The 19,889-nt window shown below is 40.2% G+C and overlaps 1 protein-coding gene and 1 pseudogene across 1 annotated transcript; both read left to right on the plus strand.

Moving 5' to 3' along the window:
* The first annotated feature begins 1,166 nt into the window (after positions 1 to 1,166).
* LOC123966885 lies at positions 1,167 to 14,167 on the plus strand (annotated as a pseudogene).
* Positions 14,144 to 15,935, plus strand: LOC123966886 (urokinase plasminogen activator surface receptor-like). Its single transcript, XM_046042976.1, has 5 exons — positions 14,144 to 14,234; positions 14,402 to 14,521; positions 14,610 to 14,756; positions 15,129 to 15,239; positions 15,371 to 15,935. Exons 1-5 carry the CDS (start codon positions 14,192 to 14,194, stop codon positions 15,571 to 15,573), a joined length of 624 nt encoding a protein of 207 aa, XP_045898932.1. The 5' UTR covers positions 14,144 to 14,191; the 3' UTR covers positions 15,574 to 15,935.
* The last annotated feature ends 3,954 nt before the right edge of the window (positions 15,936 to 19,889 follow it).

Raw genomic sequence — 19,889 nt, forward strand, 5'->3', positions numbered from 1 at the left:
ACAATGACCGGACAGGGAATGAACAGAAACACCAGACATTTATACACAAGGACTAACGAGCAGGCGGGAGCAACACAGGTGACTGGGATCAGGGTTACGAGGCAGAGGGACAGCATGGAAAAACAGACACGCAGGCAGAGACACAGCAGGGGGGAACAGGGAGACGCAGATGCAAAACACAGAAGTACACAGACCGGGAGTGAACACTTAACACATAAACTAAGGTACAGGACTAAGATACGAGGCAAGACAGATACTAAATAAGATGTGGATGAATAATAAAGGCTAAACAGAGACTAGAGCTGAATGAACAAAATCAGATTACTGAAACTGGCAGAGAACATAAATGACACCTAACCAACTATAACGCAGGGATCATAACAGAGAAATGAGAACACAGAGTACCCAGCAGACTAAACCCAAAAGATGCAGAGAAAGAACTAGAATCAAATACTACGACACGAACTAAAACACAGGACTAGGAACACAGACATGGAACAAAAACCCAGACTCCGCAACAAGACACACAGACAGGACTGAAAACCAGACACGCTCAGGACAGGATCGTGGCAGCTGCTGAAAAAATTCCTAGAGGAAACACTGCTATGCATCGAAGTGGTGTCCAGCAAACGATGTGGGCTTTGTAGATCATTGGCAGACTTTCTGTGGAAGGCGTGGTCTGATTCGGATAGATGGCATTCATCCGACTTGGGATGGAGCAGGTCTCATTTCTAGAAATCTGTTTATTATAAGTTTATTAGTGGACCAAATCCATGAAAATCCAGAGTTGAGGCCAGGAGGCAGAGTCGCAGTCTAACACACTTCTCTGCTCCTCCATTTCAGGAGTTACCAAGTCAAAACCCCATAGTGACGGTGTCTGACTGTTTTAACCACACCCACGGCAATTTTCTGGTATATGGTAGGCCTATTGAAATTGAAAATTTAATAGTGCTCCCACAGAATCCTTTTTTATCTGTTTGACAAAAGTCAACGAGAGTAATTGTCACATGGTTGCTAACGTTAGCTGGGAGCAGGTTTCTAGTTTAGAAGATATTTCACTAAAAGTAACATTATCTTCAGCTCGCCTCTGCCTGGATGGGGGTCCCCATCATTGTTAGCTAGCTTTCTGTTGACACCAGTTGTAAGAGAATCAGGTGAGGAGAGACATGTCCGAGTCAAAGAGACAAAGAAGGAGGTGATGCCGGGGAGACAGAGATGCTGGACCTCTGGGCCAAAATCTGTCCGGTTCCAGTCGGGATCGAGAATACCAACCCAGGGAACGAAGGGTAATGCAAACACATATTACTGCCTTTATAGCGAAGCATATGTTGTTCTGATTTCTGCTTTATTCTTGTTTAATGTTGTATTCACTTTCATTTGTCTATTCAGGATGGGAGTGAGGATCCACCGGGCCCACTCATTCAGAAGACCCCCATCATTCTTGCTAAACCCCCTGGAGAAAGGGTAATTACAGAGATACTAAGCTGTTTTTTGTTATTAGTGTTATTGAACACAAATAATAATAATACAATAACTATGTCATTAGAGCTTTTAAACTTGCTTGCAGGAAAGTCCAGTTGACCACAAAGTCAGAATATGCAATAATGTGACCAAAATATGTGAAATCAAACATCATATTATCGAATTTGAGAAGAAAGTTTGGTCGTGAGTAGATTTACATGAATTCCTTCCTTCACACTTTTGTACAAGGCCATGTGGGGTACTTAGAAATTTACATAACTCTTGTCAGAGATTAGAACTCTAAACACATATGTAGTCACAGTTAATTAGTGATCCCTCCAGAAAGTACAGATGGTTAAGCGCTTCTTCATTTAGCCTGTTGTGATCTATCGACTTGCTGTTGTTGGATCCTTTTCAAGGCCAAGTCATCGCAGAATGCGCCTGCGAGTGGAGCTCCAGTCCTGGAGAAGCCCATCATGTTAATGAAAGCCAGGGATGATGGAGGGAAGCCGGGGACCCCTCCAGAAGCAGCTGCTCAGCCCCCTGGTCCTGGGCCCTCCAAGATGGGGAAGGAAGGGCAGCGGCCCACCCAGCCTGTATACCAGATCCAGAACAGGGTGATGGGTGCTACTGCATCGAGCAGCACTGTGGACCGTAAGTTATTGTGGATTTCACAAACATAACAGGTTTTTCTTCTACTGAAAATATGAGTTACAGTTACTTTATTTCATTTGACTTGCAGCTATGGTTGGCCAGTCTAAACTCCTCCCTCCGGAGAAGATGAAGCACAGCATCAAGCTAGTGGATGATCAGATGAACTGGTGTGACAGTGCCATGGAGGTGAGTTAGTGTTCAATGAATTTAGTTGATTGTTGAGCCACTATATTTATACTGTACTGTAAGGAAGTTGTGTTTTATTGTGATGTGTTGCAGTATCCTGAGGAAGATCCAAGGCAAGGGTGGTGCTAACATCAACAATAAGCTCAAGCTTGTCAACTGCTCAGTTACGTGTAAATGATGATAAATTTGAAATTTATCAAATTAAATGATTAGATGATGATTTCATTTAGAAATAGTATGTCCACCATTAAAAGATGCTGACAAGAATGAGACTTTCCCATAATGACAGAATATCCTCTAGTATTTAAGAGGAATTTGAAAAAATAGGAAATGTTCTGGGCGGCACCGTGGTGCAGTGGTTAGCACTGTTGTCTCACAGCAAGAAGGTTGTGGGTTCAAACCTCAGTTTCCCAGGCCTTTTTGTGTGGAGTTTGCATGTTCTCCCAGTGTCTGCGTGGGTGCTCTCACCATCCAAAGTCCTTAGGTGTGAGCGTGAGTGGTTGTTTGTCTATGTGTGGCCCTGCGATGGACTGGCGACCTGTCCAGGGTGTACCCCGCCTTGCGCTCTATGTCAGCTGGGATTGGCTCCAGCCCCCCCGCGACCCTGTACGCAGGATAAGCGGTTGACGATGGTTGGATGGAGGTTGGTTAACACAAAACCGAGAAGGACTGAACTTTTTGAGGGATTTTTTTCTTAATATAAAAGTTACTGATAGACTTACACTATTGTTAGTACAATATAAGACTAACCTGAACTACAGAGTGGTCTAAAACTATAGCATTGATACACCAGTGACATCATCTGTGAAATAAATCATCTAAAAGAAAGGCGCTGATCAGGGAGTAGAATAATCCATAATGTTTTTAATCAACAACGGACTGTCAAATCAAATAATATTTCAGTCAGTTTTCACATCAAACTGGAGGGATAATAAATAATAACTACTCTAATAATAAATTCTAAATTTAAGTAAACTAAAATAAAATGCCTAATTTATAGAAAAAATTTAATAAAAAGTGTAGCTTGAAGTGATTAAGTGTTGTCTTAACCAATTTTATAATAAACATTCAACACATCATAACAAATGAACAGCTGTAACGCCTCCTCTTCTCTTTCATTCCCTCTTACAGAGCTACCACTCCTACTTTCTCTTGTTCAGTGAGAAACGTGAGCTCTAGTTTGTCCTGCCAGCTAGCATTGAAGTTCAATGAGATATTCTGATTTGAACTGTCCGTGGGAGTAATGTACATGTAAAAATCTGTACCGTCTTGATTAAAAGCCACGTGAAATCTCTTTTCCCTTACGTCTCCTCAATTCGTGCGTGTTTCCAAAACGTCTCTGGTGAATCTCGCGGACCCGACTCGCAAGCATCGGAATGCACAGATTTGATTGGCTGAGCAGCGTCACATGAGACGATTAGAGCACATGCGATTGGTCTGTGAGTTTCCTAGTCCGCTAAACCAGTACAGTAAATGCTAAAAAAGCTGCGCGGGTTAAAATAGAAATGCTCCAATAATAAATCGGCTGTCCGTCTATTAGTGACCTCTGTTATAAGTTATTAGAGAAAGGAAAATATGTTTTGGGTTTAATAAAATAAACTATTAAATGTCTGCTTAACTTAAATTAATAGTGTATTCTCCACCCATTCAAAATTAAATTACCACAAACACATAATACAAATCAATAGTACATTTCTATATTATCTACATCAAAATGTTGGATTTTAAAGCTGCACTTAAAAGTGATGGTGCTCTTTCTGAACACACAGGGGCGACATTGTAAACCCATCTGCTACTGTAGAGTGTCAGCTTATCATACTTTTGTTTGTTTTCTAACAGTTCACACAACATTTAAAAAAAATATTCATTTTGTGACACTGCACAATGTCCACATAAGTATAGGTATGCACAATCTAAGCAGCTTAGCTCAAGTATCTGACCGGGCTTCTAAAACTTCTAAAACCAGACCAGGCATCCTAATTGAGATCTGCGCCTATTTGTCAAACGTGTAGCCACACCAGGCCAGTAAGAGGGACAGGCGTCTAATTGGGTCTATAAATATATATATAAATGCCTTTGTTAATGGAAGTAGTAGTACAATCATTTCTTTAAACTTATTTCCAAAACTTGAGAAAATTCCCAGGTTTTAGATTAGTGTACTTTCAGTGAGAGACAGGCTACTTGGAAGAATAAGTTATGGAGGTCATCATATTAGTTTGCACAGTGGTTACGTATTCAGAGCCCAGACTCAAGAAATCAAGGAAAGAGGAGGAAACCAGAGCACAGACATTGATTTCTTCATCACACAGGAGAAAGTCATCTTCTTGGATACACAGGTTTGAATGAAGTATTATGGATTTGCTGACAGTCGTAGTAATCTTCTGTCAGAATAAAAGTCATGAACTGTGTAAATAGACATGTCCCTTGGAAGACAAAGAAGTTACGATGAGACTGTAACTGTAAAAAATTATAAATTCTTTGTTTCTTTAGCCAATGCTCAGCCCATCTATTCTTGTCCACCTCATCGACAATGCCTGCAGATGGCTGTGAGTGAAAATGTGTTAACACTAGTTGTTTATGTGAGCTCAGGTGCATAACCTTTAGGGACCAATTCCTATTTTTGTCTCGATAGCCTATCAGTGTTGAGATTGTCCGTACATCACTGACGGCTTCAGAGCGATGTGTGGAGAGGGCTGGGCAGAATGGAGGATTGAAAAGCTGCTGGCTAAACTTGGGGGAGAGGAGCAGGGAGCAGCGCTGCAACCTTTGGACAAATAAACCCCCGTAGTCGGACTGGATGCCGTTTACTCGCTGGAGGAGCTTGGAGTAAACTGCTTTTATTAAATTAGCTTTTTACTTTAGTTTTTGGGATTACAATGTTGTTTTATCTTCACAGGAGCTTCTCAGCAGCTAGCTTCTGTGCACATCTGGTTCCACTGTTGTTGTTAGCGTCGTTAGCGCTGTCGGACTACGACTTCATATTTATAAAAAAAACTGGACAAAACTCGACATTACTTGGAGGAAAGAAAGCGCGGAAGTTGAACTACCTGGTGAGTTCAGAAAACATGTGTCTGTAACTTTATTCCAGCTATCATTGTACTTTACTGTGACCAAGTTAGAATAGAATAGCCCTGATTGATCCAAACTCCATTCAGAAAACAACCAGTTTAGAAGTTGTTGTCCTGCTGTCTTGCTGACAGACCTGACAAAGCATGAATTCATATGTTTAACAAATCTGTATCATGTTGTAGTTATTTCGGCATCAGTTTAATCCGTTTATTGCTATTTAATCACAGCAAAATGTTTACTTTGGGTTCATACAGCTGTAGTAATGGCAAGTTGTATTTATTCACGTTATCGCGTTAAAATCGCCTTCTCACCTTTTGTGTGAACACTTGCAGCAAATGTACTCACGCGAGGAAAGCGTTGCAAGGAGAAAATTCGCGTTCTTCTTCTTCTTCTGGCTTTACGGCAGACTAGCTGCCTTGCGGCATATTGCTGACTCTCACAGTTCATTCTCAGTATCGTTTCATGGCATCACCATTTTCAGAGGGGTAATCCTGTTGCAGATATAAAGTACATGACTGCTTCCACTATCTTCGATTGGTTCTCAGGAGGATTCAAAATGTCTCTCAATGTCACTGTCTGTATTCCAGCTCCTGATAGCGTAGAGTAAAGTTGATCCCTTTGCTTTTTGCACTGCCGACATTCCATAAACACATGTTTAACAGTCTGTTGTTGATTGCAGGTTCTACAGAGTCCATTCTCATGTTTGCCCATCTTTGCCAGATCCCATGCAAGTCCACAGTGTCCCAGTCTTTGTCTTGTCATGATTACAGAATGTCTTCTGGTTTTTCCCAAGTAGCACTGCTCTGTCTTTACTTTTGTTTTGTATTGAATAGTAGTGATGACCCCTTGTTTCATTTTCCCACTCCCTCTGCCACACTGCTGTAATGTGTCCCTTAATGACAGTCTGACATTCAGAAACCCCAATCCAAACTGCTAGCTCAATGTCTCTTTTCAAAGCCATTTTTGCTGCCCTGTCTGCCACCTCATTCCCTTCCACCCCAACAAGTGCAGGCACCCAAAGAAATCCCACTGACCCTCCAGCCTGTTCGATTCTATGCAACAGAACCATCAGCTCTACAAAAAGGTCTGGCCGTGCTCCCCAATCGCTTCCTCTCAGAGTTTTTAACACTGAAGACGGATCGGAGCATAATACTGCTCTTCTTGGTTGAACTTCCTCCACCCACTGTAGTGCCCATACAATAGCTAGAAGTTCTGTTGTATACACCGATACCCTCTCAGACAGTCACTTGAGCTTTACAATTTCATATTGTGGGATATAAAAAGCAAAACCTGACTTCCTATTTTGTGGATCTTGAGATCCATCTGTATAGATCTGTAGATAAGACCCCCAATGATTTTCCAGTCTTTGTTTTACCATATGGGAATGCACAGTGCCTTCATGATGTTTTATGTTGTCCATTATACTGAAGTCTATTTCTGGTATGGGCAGCATCCACAGTGGTACAACTGACCAGTGAACTTGCGGGGCCACCCCTACCTCCCTCTGTCCCAGTTCCTCCACCTTTTTACTCATGTTAAATATAAAACATTCCTTCCTCCTTTTCCCTGACTCCCACTCCCATGCCTTAAGTAGTACTGTTTTTGTAGGATGTTGTCCTTTATGTGCCCATAGCTTAACAATATACTGCTTTGCCAATTTCTCCCGTCGAATTGATAGTGGCATTTCCCCCATCTCTACCAGTAACATAGTCTCAGTGCCTTAGCCTGTATAACTTCTAGCCTTTTTAAGTGTGTTTCAGCTGCTGTCCCATAACATACACAACCATAATCCAGTCCTTATCATTGCCCTGTAGATCATTAGTTGAGTATCTCTGCCTGCACCCCATGTACTACCTGAGAGGGAACGCATTACATTTATCACTTTTTCACACTTGTTTACTACATTATTTATTTGAAAATTCGCGTTTGGTCTGAATGCCGCATAAGTCTCTTCAGATCGGCCACCTTCCTGTTTACAGCGTGCCATGTGATCATTGTAGTTCAAAACTGGTTCACTAACCTAAATCTGTACAGGTGGGTACTTGTTTGTCTGCGATGGGTATGTGTTATACTTACTTACTGCCCATGTTTACAGAACAAAAGAAGAGGGCTGCTCTCAGGAACGCTCTGATGATAACTTGGGATAAATATCTACTCCTGCCGCAGGAATGTTGAGCATTTCATCTTGTATCTTGAGAGGATATTTGTCTTCTGCTTTTTCATAAGTTCAGTAATGCTACTCTTTCAGTTGGTCTTTTAGACCACAAATGTGGGCAAATCCAGACCTTTTTAAACTGCCTATGTACCCATCTAACGTGTGTTGAAACTCATCTAACATAATTTGCTGATATAAGCAGCAATAACTGGAATAACACCACCCTCATGATGAGACACATTCCCTGTGGTTACTTGTTGTACTTATTAGTGGGGGGGGGGGGGGGGGGTAGGGTTAGGTTGGTGGTTTCAAAACTCTGTAGCCAAATACCTGCCATGGCCCGCTGTGAGCTGTCACACACAATCCTGACTGAGAAGAATTGGTAAACACATTCGTCTCTGCCCACCTTCCATTTATAATGCTATAAACTTCATTTATATAGGCTACTACAAATCATAACCAGAGTGCTTTACAGGACCAGAGGTGGAAAGTAAATAATTACATTTACTCACGTTACTGTAATTGAGTAGCTTTTTTGTGTAGGCTACTGGTACTTTTTGAAGTAGTTTTTTAAATCTTTAATTTTATATTTACTTAAGTATGTTTTGTTTAAAGTAGCTTATTATACTTAGCTACATTTTCAATCACATCACATTACTGAGTAAAAAAAGGTGCAAGGAAAAACACGCGACTACTTTGGCTTCAAGTGCAAGAGAAGAGAAGCTTTATCATGCAATGTGAGCTGTGAAAAAATGCTGTATTAAGTTACTGCTAATGCAAACTGAACATTTCATACTGCTTGTGAAACACAAGTTGACTTGTATTTTGAAGTACTCACAGGAAATGCAATCTGTTTGTCTGTTTGTAAGTGAGATTAGCAGATACTGCTGTCGTATAGAGCGCTAAAATGCAGCTACACAAGACAACAGTCATTTTCAACAGTTTTCTGACAGCGGACCAGTTTGAAATGTTGTAGCAAGGAGGCCTAATGCAACAGTCGGGAGCAGACACAGTGAGTTGTTAGATAAAGAGCTGCAGGCGACAGGCTTCACACCTCCACCTTCTCAGCCAGGTATCCAACTCCTTTCACTTTCGCTGTTCGCAGACTGACGTTGAGTGCAGCACAAAGTCAGATCATGACTGCTCACAGAATTATGTAAAATACCAATAACTGCCCGACAATAGTTTGTTTAGCTGCCCCAGACTACTGTATTGTGCCCTGTGGTATTAAAAGGCATCTGCTACCACCAGTCTCATGCACAAAAACGACACAGCTGCATAATAGCGTCCAAACCGGTTGATTTACAGTATAATTCATTCCAATCAGAGTTACATTTACAATTACAGATTTTAACCATCACTCCTCAGTGAACTCCTTGGCTGCGGCTTGAGAGCATTTTCTAGTTAAGTAGGCCTGTTTAGTATAGCCTATGTAGATTTATCATTATGGATTTAGGCCTACCATGTTTTTAAGGAGTCTGTTCACACTGATATAAAATAAAAAAAATTTGTTTTGCGAAAGTTGAAAATATTAAACAGTAATATGGCAATTGAAAGTCCGGCCCCCGCGGTGTCTGCTTAGAACAAATGTAGCTGAGAACCCCTGATGTAGAGGTCAGTTAAATAATAGCCTTCGTCCATTGGTGGTTAAAATAAGTTTTCATATTTGTTTTTGCTATGAAAAGGACATTTCATGAGAAAGTTAGTGCAGTGAAAATCCTCCAAGATCGAATGTGGACACTCATGTGCATCATTCTCCACAATGGACTGTGAAGGGGCTGTAAAGTAAAGATGCTTTGCTCCTTATAACCAAAAAGACATCGGTGCATGACAATTTTGGTTGGCACTAGCAACTTCCTGGTAACTAGTTATTACTTATTATTGTTACTAGAATGTAAAAAGGGATATGACTTCATATACAGTCCAGCGTTTCCCGTTGTCCCAGTCCAGTGCCAGTAGCTTTATTGCCAGGTATGTGTACACATACGAGGAATTTGACTCTGGATTGTACATTGCTCACGACAAAATCACAATAATAAAAATAAGATAAAATCAGACACAGACTTCAGTGTAGACAACACAAATATACACTATGAACAAAACAATACAGACATATTGACAAATAGTGCAGTGAGCAGAGTGCAAAGGATGCAGGAGTTTGTACATGTCAGAGGTGGATGTGATATATAGGTACATATACATGCATACATGAAAGGATGCAAAGGATGCTGGAATAAATAAGTAAGTATTTTGTGCAGGAGTAATGACTTGAGGTAGGTGGATTTGGTATATAGTATCTACAATATGACAATATAACAGTATGAACAGCACTGAAATAGAGAATGTTGAAAGTGTTAAGTGCAATTTATACTTCTGCATCAAATTGACGGCGTAGCCTCTGCGTAGCCCCCTACCCTACGCCGTCACCTACGGCGTAGCCTGACGTGAACCTCCTGAAAAATGTAGCTACATGTTGAGTCGACGCGGACCGTAAGCTCTGTGATTGGTCGGCTGGGTAGCCTCGCAATGCCTCCGAGCCGACAGGAAGTGCCCCTGCTTTGAAGTAACTTTTACTAGACTTGTTAAAATGACTTGTTTCACTATCAGAATATGATCCTTTCGGTCGATAACATTTGAAAAGGCTATACCTATAGAGGCAGAGTTACTGGGTTATTGCACAAGAATTGTTCCTGACACCATCAGAGTGATGGCTTGTGGGAAGAAACTGTTCCTAAGTCTGTTGGTTTTGGCATACAGTGCTCTGTAGCACCTACCAGAGGGGAGAAGCTGGAACAGGTTGTGTCCGGGGTCAGATGGATCTGCAGTGATTTTTCCTGCCTGTTTCCTGACTCTGGAAATGTATAAGTCCTGAATGGAGGGCAGGTTGGCACCGATGGTCTTTTCTGCAGTCCTGACTGTCGGTTGTAGTCTGTCCTTGTCCTTTTTGGTGGCAGATCCAAACCAGACAGTGATGACAGATGGGTCTCTTGAGGTGCAGTTGTTGGTGTAGGGGGAGAAGAGCAGTGGGGAGAGCACACACACCCTGGGGGGCGCCAGTGCTAATAGTCCGGGGAGAGGTCTGACTGTGGGCTTTTCAAACCTACAATAAAAGCCATTCAGCTCGTCTGCCAGTTGTTGAGTACCAGCAGTGTTGGGGGATGGTCTCCTGTAGTGAGTGTCCACACTCACCAACACTCTCCACACTGACGCAGGATCGTTGGCTGCAAAGCTGTTTTTTAGCTTTTCAGTGTAGCATCTCGTTGCTGCTTTGACCTCCTTAGTCAGAGTGTTCCTGGCCTGGTTGTACAGGACTCTGTTCCCACTTCTGAAGGCCTCCTCTTTGGTCTGACGAAGCTGCCTGAGGTCTGCTGTGAACCAGGGTTTTTGGTTGTTGTATGTGCGGAATGTCTTTGTCGGCACACATGTCCTCACAAAAGCTGATGTCAGATGTCACAGTGTCAGTTAGTTCATCCATGTCAGTGGCTGCAGCCTCAAAAACACTCCAGTCAGTGCAGTCAAAGCAGGCCTGTAACTCCAGCTTTGACTCGTTGGTCCATCTTTTCACAGTCTTTACAACAGGTTTAGCAGATTTCAGTTTTTGCTTGTATGTTGGAATAAGATGAACCAGATAGTGATCAGAGAGTCCCAAGGCTGCACGGGGAACAGAGCGATAGGCGTCCTTTAATGTAGTGTAGCAGTGGTCCAGTGTGTTAGTGCCCCTGGTGGGACACTTAATATGCTATCTGTACTTTGGGAGTTCCTGGCTGAGGTTTGCTCTGTTGAAGTCCCCAAGAACAATGAGCAGGGAGTCTGGATGTTTTTTCTCCACATTAGTTGTCTGGTCAACCAGGTGTAGTAACGCCTCACTAACACAGGCCTGAGGTGGAATGTAAACAGCGACCAGGACAAACGAGGAAAACTCCCACGGTGAATAAAAAGGTTTACAGTTTATAAATAATGTCTCTAAGTGAGGGCTGCATGATTTTTCCAACACTGTGACATCTGTTCACCAACCTTCGTTTATATAGAAACAGAGTCCGCCTCCTCTTGTTTTCCCGTGAGCTCCATTTCGAGATCTGCGCGGATGAGATTAAATCCGCTGTCCGGGATGTGCTCGGTGAGCTAGGATTCGGTGAAACAGAGGGCGGCAGATCTGCAGAAGTCCAAGTTAGTACTGTTGAGGAGATTTTGTTGGCTAGAGAGCGGACATTCGCCAGGTGAATTGAAGGGAGCGCAGTGCGAAAACCCCACTGTCTCAGTTCAACCAACTACAGATACATTCTCAAACTTCTCATTATAACATAAACTGTATAGCATTGTTTTTCGCCATTGATTTGGCAAAGAATCTGTCAAACAAACTAAAATTGAAAGCACCATATGGCTTTGTTCCCTTATCAAATCGAAAAAGAGTGCAATTTAATGAAATAAGTACAAATATAAATAAGATATTAAATCAATATAAACAAGTTATTTTAGGAGGTTAAAAAAGTAACTAAGTAAATTTTAAATGAGCTACTTTTTACTTTTACTTGAGTAGATTTTTTTTTTTTTTTTTTAAACCTGTCCTGCCCAGCAGCCTGGTATGATGACCTGGATACCATATTGTGCCAGACAGATTTTACTTTAACAAGAGAGTATTAATATACTCCTTTGTCTGTTTTATTATTTATTTAATTGAGTAGATTTTTATAACAGTAACTTTACTTGTAGGCCTACTTAAGTAAAAGTTCATCAAAGTAATCTTACTTTTATTTAAGTAGAATATTTTTGTACTATTTCCACCAAACAGGACAATAGAAATGTTTCAATGGCGAGCGCATCACCTCCACTTAATGTATTATATCCACTCAACAGAATATCTGTTTTTTCTATTTTTATTTATTGTTTTACTACCATAAATATGGAAAACGCAATTACCAATTTCATCATATTATAACTGTAGTATAGTATAACTGTAGCTAAAAATACAGATTAAACTATATATATGCTTTTACCCAGTTTTATTCTTTAAACTGCATTGGTTTCATGGTGAATAAAATTTCTGGACTGTTTTAAACAGGTTCTACTACGCAGCTCGAATCTGGGATGGGCTGAAAAAGTCCTCGTCCCTCACCTCTGAACTGCTGTTTTATTTATTAACTGTGCAAGCTCTTATGTCCGATTATCAGGTTACATAAAGAGAAATGTGTCTCTGAAAGTTGAGACCGTGGTGAGACCCTGCGCCTTACAGCAGGGATGAGCGAAACCGGAAGCCCGGTGAGTGGTGAAGACGCAGATACACTGCAGGGTGACACCAACTGCTGTTTACAGACTTTGGTGGGAATCCAGTCTCACTGCTCCCTGTCAGATAGTTGTGCACGCTCCCCCAGGAAAATGTAATGATCAAATGTCACAACACCGCACCCTGTACAGCAGTGGTGGGAAAGAGAGAAAAACAATTGTCTGTACAGGTTCGAGCAAGATGTGCTAGTTTTTTTTATCTGCCAGTCATTATTAACCATGTGATTTTGCAACTGCAGTTTTGGTGAACGGATGTTGCACACGTGTTTTCTTAGAACATATAGCCTCCTGTATTTTTTTGAGTTTTCTTTAAAAACATCAATCAAATAATAATTGGTAGGAATTACTCAGAAATAAAAGGAAACTTGTGAAAAAGTTTTTATGTGTATAAACTGCATGGTGCTTTTCGTTGCACAGGTTTGTTGCACTCTGCTCTTACAGTACATGGCAAGTATGCTGTCAATCTCCGCTGGCATATGGTTTTAAATCCTTTCACAAGAGAGAGCATAGCATTACACTATAATACCTAGCCTATATATCCAGTGTGCGAACTATACCATGGCTTTCGGGATAGCTCACTTTTTTCCCCACTCTCATGGGGGGGAATCATTCATAGCTGGACACTAATAGATGGAGCGGAGCGGACAGGACCAGGAGATCGACCAGCCCGCCGCGGACGGTCGATGATCATTCTCTCTGGCTGACTGAAGTCTGACGCTCCTGAATTTATGCATGGATCCGTGATGATAGAGAAATATATACTGTAAATTAATGACAATAAAGCATGCTGTCAATATTTTAGACACCCCCCAAAATATCACAAATCATGCTTTTAGGGGAGCTGATGTCCTCTTTAGGGGAGCTCGTAGTTCGCACCCTGCCTATATCAACACTATGACAGAGAAAAGGAAGTGGGAGATAACTTTCATTTCCCCTTAAAGGGCATACAAACCTCCTTTTTTATGTCACCATCCATATTCTGTCTTGAATTTCTTTTTTTCTAATGGCACAGACTAAGAAATGAAAATGAAAGTGCTGGTGCTGATGGAGAAATACTGTTTGAGCAAACCATTATTAAAACAGCTAAACAAACAATAGTATTAGGTTTCAGGTGTTCAGGTGAGCAACCCTTTGTAAAATGTTTTGTATAACATTTTCAGATATCCAGTCAAATAGCTCAACAGACTGAAAGAGGTATATATCTCGCCTAAATACATGGTAAGAAAAAAAAAAGTTTAAAAATGTCATTTTTTAAGTTTCACATTTTGTCACAACAGAAAGAGAAATGGGGGAGTGGTCTGAGGATGGAGGCAACGCCTTCTCAGGAGAGCTTCTTATAGCCATAACAGATCAAACTAAAACTCAGTTGTATCCCGCCATCACACAATGTATCTCCTTACGCTGATCTTTGGGATTGTTTTCCATAAAGGCAAGTTTTGATTTAGATTTTTTTCTTTTTACGATTTAATCTTTAAGAAAAGATGGATTGTAATTTTCAATTAATTTACTTCAGAGTGAAGCTGTTCAATTTATTTTATCCACCCCTTAAAAAAAGAGGTGATGTTTTTGACTTATCCAAGTTTTTTGTTTCTTCAGCCTACACCCTGAAATGTTATGAGTGTGTACTGGGAAACTCAGGAACTTGCACAGACACAACTAAAGAATGTCCCTTAAGTGGTCAGCAGTGTGGAGCGCTGAGAGTCCTCTCATATGCAGGTATGGCATCTTGTGATGGATTGTTTTTATTGTAAAACTGCTGTAAAATTACAAGGTTCAGGTTAAATAGGTTACTCTTTTGTTGCAGGTGGTTCAAAACTTGTTGATCTCAATGTGAAATCGTGTGCTTTGGCTGACGAATGTATTGAGGGCTCAGTGAACTTTGGAATCTCCAGAACCGTCATTACCAGCAAGTGCTGCACCTCCGACCTCTGCAACACCCAGCCTCCTGCTGGTAACTTACCTTTATGGTTATATTGTCTTAAGTGAACGTGAAAACCCCCATCTGCCAAGTGATGCTGCACAATAGCAATTTGTGTGTGTGAGTGTTGGAGAGAGAGAAAGAGAATATCCGGGTTCAAGTTGTTTTATTGCCTAATCATGTTCTTAATCATGTTCCTGTATTTGGCATAAATCTGTACATTTTGTATGTCTGTTCATTTAAAAGCTGGTAAACCTCAACTTGTTTACCTGCAAGGAAACGCCAACAAATGTCCATAGCCTGCTGGACAAAACACTTTGAAAAAGGCTCTTAAAAAAAGATAATTCCCCTCTATTCTTCTCTACCTCCCCAAACAATATGAACAATATATGTTCTATGTTACAGAACCGAGTAAATCTAATCCCAATGGTAAAAAGTGCTTCAGCTGTGATGGTCAAAAGTGCACCGCAACTCTAAACTGCGAGGGGAATGAGGACCACTGCATCTCAGCAGCAGGTAACAGGCCTAAGACATTAAACATCTAACTCTATTTCACATCTTTCCTCAGCTCTGAGGGATGCTTAGTGATTGTACTTGATGTATTAAGAATTAAAGCTCACATACTAACATTATTTTTATTCTCTCAGTGAACACAGGAGGTGTACAGACTACCGTGAAGGGCTGTGCCTCCAAGCAGATCTGCTCAAATACGGCAAATCCACAGATTTCAGGAGCCATTGGACCAGAAATTAGCTGCTGTCAGGGTGACTTCTGCAACAGCGCCAGCAGCACAAGTGCTGGCCTTCTGCTCCTGGTGGCACCGTTGTTCTCTTTGGTCATGTTCTCTTAACTGGTGGAGTCGCCAGCATCACTGCTCAGCGTTTTCATCCGCATGGCCTCTTAGTGCTCCGCCCCTTTCTTTATCCTTTCAAACGACATGTGAGGAAGTAGACAGTTTAGCATTTCCTTTGTCTCATGCCTCATACAGATTTAACCTGCTTATTTTCTTTTTTACTTGTTGCCTATGATTGTCTTGTAAAGAATTGACTTGCAAGAGCTCTTATTTTTTTCCTGAAGTAAAATGAGGAAAATATAAGAAACATGTCAATGCACATTTTTTGTTCGGAGCGCTATTACTAACCTGAAATCTGTTTTCAATTGTTTTTTTAAGTTTAAGTTAGGTTTTTCAGAAATATAAATATTACTGATGAAAAGCAAAATAAATAACTTTCTAAAAATGTTGTCTATTTCTGTGTTCTTAATCATTTCCCAGTCTCATTTAAACATTGAAATTGCAATTATTTATTTGTACTTGATTTGTGTTGATTATTCTCAGTTTTAAAGTTGGTTCATGGAATCATTTACAACAAGACGTTGTGCACAAGATTCATGATGAGCAAACTGCTCTTTCTATTCATGACAAGCCAACAAACTGCTTAAATGTTTACATAAATGTCAGTTATTATGGGCAGCATCCCAGACACAGTGAAAAGTCACAGAGGCCCAGGTTTGATTCAGGCCCACATTATGTAGTTGCTGATTCCAGACTCTAGGTTGAAGGCATCCCTGAAGTATTGTGAAAAGTTTTTGTAGGTTTTAATAAGATTAAGCACTTCAGACGTGTCCCAAAACATATCATAATACAGAAAGGGCCCTCAATGTGATTTAGTCTGAAACTAGCTGGCAACAAATGCCAGTTTGTATAAGGCACAATATGAGCCACAGAAAATAGTAACTCTTTATTATCTTATGGAAAAAATTTAATTTGATCTTTTTAATTTACAAATGTGTTCTTGCAATCTCACTATCAATAGCTGCCTTACCAGTGGCTTGGAGGCTGCAGATATGCACAAATTAGCAGCATGACGAGGTGACTTTCAGATTTTCTATCCAGCTTGGGTTGTTTCTGTATATCATAAATTATACAGATTAAACAGGTTATACTATCAAAGTGGTAAGATAAATACATAAGTGGTAAGATAAATACATGTGTAAAATTGTGGATAAACTGACCTACTCATGGCTGATGCAAATGATTTTGATCATCCCAAAGGATGATTTGGATGGGGGAGGTGATGGCGCAATGGAAAAGACATGTGCCTTTGGTGTGAGAGTCCCGGGTTTGATTCCCACTGTGACCCATCCACCGCTGTGTCCCTGAGCAAGACAATAAACCCCTAGTTACTCCTGAGGCGTGCGACCTCTGACATGTATGGCAATTGTAAGTGGCTTTGGATAGAAGCATCAGCTAAATGAAGAAATGTATTTCTAAATGTTCTTAGATTTTGTGCACACTGGAGATGCCTATTCCCAGAGTCTAGATCACCTTCAACTGTTCAGCCTGTCTCCATCTTTAACTGTGTATTTGTTAGTCATGTGTAACTGACAGGAAATGTGATTAGAGGGACATTTTGTGGGAAACAACGGTCTATGTATCAACAGTGTCCTGCCATCTAGTGGACAAGGTTTTTATAACAGGCAGTTCATACACTAACAGCTTTTGATTTAAACCAAGTTTGCTACTTGGTTGAAATTAGGACTTATGTCTGGGGATTCTTTGAATTCAGCTGAATACAAGAGATATTAAAAATGTCCTGGTTCACGGTTTTCACATTGACTGGAGATTTTATGTATGCACCAAACCAAATAGGGACGTGCACAAACATTTTAGGGGCAGGTGCTAAAGTGAAAAAAGGCAGTTCTCACAAATATTTATATAAAATGTTTTTGTTTGGTTTTTACAACAAAACGTTAAATATATTAATACAACTCCGACTTCCTAACCAATTTATTTTAGTTCCCTCGCACTCACACAATTGTTTCATACTCTTCAGATTTCTACAAAATAATCAGTTCACATCATGGTCTTCTTTAGTGTTTATTAGGTTTATCACAAGAGCTGGCAACACCAAAGGAAACTATGCCACAATGCAGCCTAGTATCATCAAAAGGTGTGAATGAATAAATAACACGCTGATTTCTTAAGTCATTTGGAGAGGTATTCCAGAGCATTTTTTTGCATTTTGTGTGTCATTTCATACAAGTCTTTTACTGCCTTTTTTGGGTTAAATTCTGTTTAATGCGGAATTACAAGGTGTAGTTACCATGAAGCATGATGTAAATATCTGAAAGTGACAACAGGGCTCTTTTATGGTGCTGTAGGAAGGAGTGGTGTGCTGCTTTGTCCTGCCAGACCAACATTTATTTGAAGAGAGTGACGGAAGGTGATGGGGCCAGCCTTGATACTATCATCAGTCCTCAAACCCTGCACAGGCTCACATCACCAGTCTTGGGACTCAATTTCACTTTTATTTTACTTTACACAGATTTGAACAGTGCATAATTTTCCCTGATGGCTCATTAAACAGAATTTAACCCAAGAAAGGCAGTAAAAGACTTGAAAGCTCCAGAGCCAGAGGAGATGCTTTTTTACTCACAGAAATGCTCACCAGGTTTCACATATAAGTAGGCCTACATAACTAATGAGAACTATAGCCTGTATTAAAAATATTTAATCTACTTAACTAACATAATAAGAATATAACACTGGAGAAAATTCCAAAGGAAAATAAAAAGTATACAACTGCACAGATTTGTTTTGGAAGAGTTTTGTTTTGACACAGAGGGTAGCAGTAGATTGTTGATGCAGTTTTCAGCAGTTATAGTGCCATAGAAAGAGCAGCTGGGAGGCAGGTGAAGTTCTGCAAATCCTTCAAACTCAGTGATTAGCTTCCACTGGTAGCAGTGCCAGCCTTCTCTTTGATAGAAACACAAGTCAAAAGGTCAAAACCTTGTTGCCTGTTGGCGCCACAGAAGAGGGTAGAGTGACCTCTGCTGGTTGAGCTTCTACATAGCAAGAAGCCCTATAAATATGTTACAAAACTTAAGTATGAATGAAATAATAGAAACTTAAATAAATAGGCTAACTGCTGGCCTAAGCAACATATAACATTAGTTTACTTGTCTTAATCTGAAGTTACAGGTCACCAATGGTCTGGCTTTTAGGAAGAACTAAACATTTGTCAGAGGTATTGTTATATTAGTTTTTATTTTTATTTCAGTTAACTAAAGTGTTTTTTTTTTCACATACAGTGTTAGTTTAGTTTTACTAAAAAAAATTGTTTTAGTTTTATTAAAAACGTTATTTTAGTTTGCTTGCTAATCACACAGTAGATGGGCTACTTTTATTTTGAAGGTTTTATAATAGAATAGACCACGTGACTTCCGTTTTTGGTCTATAACGAAAAACGAATTGACTGAAGTTCACACTCTCTTCATTATTTGTTCAAAAAGGAATAACGATAAAATGAATCGCCAAAAATGGAAAACCACGTTTTTCGTTTATGGTGATTCATTTTATCGTTAAACGATTTCGCAAAAACGATTATTAATATTTTCATTGGTATTGTATTTTCATTTTTGAATTACAAACGAATTACGGATTATCCACAGATACCCGGACCGTTTCATAGAGGGACATTATTATGTCATCCAAAGGGAAAATGACATGTTTAATTGTGATATTATGTAAACATGTTATTATTCCCCCTGTATGCAGGATAAGCGGTTGACGATGGATGGATGGATGGATGTTATTATGCTGTTCATGGTAAATGCATTACAACATTGGACTTGAGTGAAGCTACATCGTGTCCGAGTTGTACTTTCTAATTCCGCTTTTAAAGGGGCGTAACACAGGCAGCCCTCCCTCAAATGTAAAACTAAGTCCTTGTCACCATCAGTTATTGTGTGTGTGTGTGGTAAGTGTAAAATAGCAATAATAATAATGTCAGCCATGAGGCCGATCTGCGCAGCTGTAGGGTAAGCCGTTCGACATGCACATTAACTTAATGATGGTTAAGGTTAGCAGTAAAGTACTTCGGGAGGGGGATCTAGCATCGTTAGCTAGCTAGCTAGCTACTTAGTTAGCCTACGATGTAGCATGGTAACTTACGTAACGTAACGTAACGTAATAGCTAATGTAGCTAACGTTAGCAACAGTGTAGAATGCTAACTTATGTAATGAAACGTAAATAAAAACCAAAAACTAATGTTGTGTAATTTCACTCGGGAACCTGGAATGCCGGTCTCCTGTGTCCACCTTAGTTTCGGACTTTCATGGCTATTTATATAAAACTGAGAATAATCAACACAAATCAAGTACAA

This window comes from Micropterus dolomieu, unplaced genomic scaffold (genome assembly GCF_021292245.1).
Source record: "Micropterus dolomieu isolate WLL.071019.BEF.003 ecotype Adirondacks unplaced genomic scaffold, ASM2129224v1 contig_14489, whole genome shotgun sequence".
NCBI classification, from domain to species: domain Eukaryota; kingdom Metazoa; phylum Chordata; class Actinopteri; order Centrarchiformes; family Centrarchidae; genus Micropterus; species Micropterus dolomieu.

Excerpts from the sequence above, each read along its gene's own strand:
- LOC123966886 (XM_046042976.1), top strand. The coding sequence starts at position 14,192 with ATGTATCTCCTTACGCTGATCTTTGGGATTGTTTTCCATAAAG. Across the intron at positions 14,522-14,609 it reads GAGAGTCCTCTCATATGCAG|GTGGTTCAAAACTTGTTGAT; the intron begins GTATGGCATCTT and ends CTTTTGTTGCAG. Across the intron at positions 15,240-15,370 it reads CCACTGCATCTCAGCAGCAG|TGAACACAGGAGGTGTACAG; the intron begins GTAACAGGCCTA and ends TTATTCTCTCAG.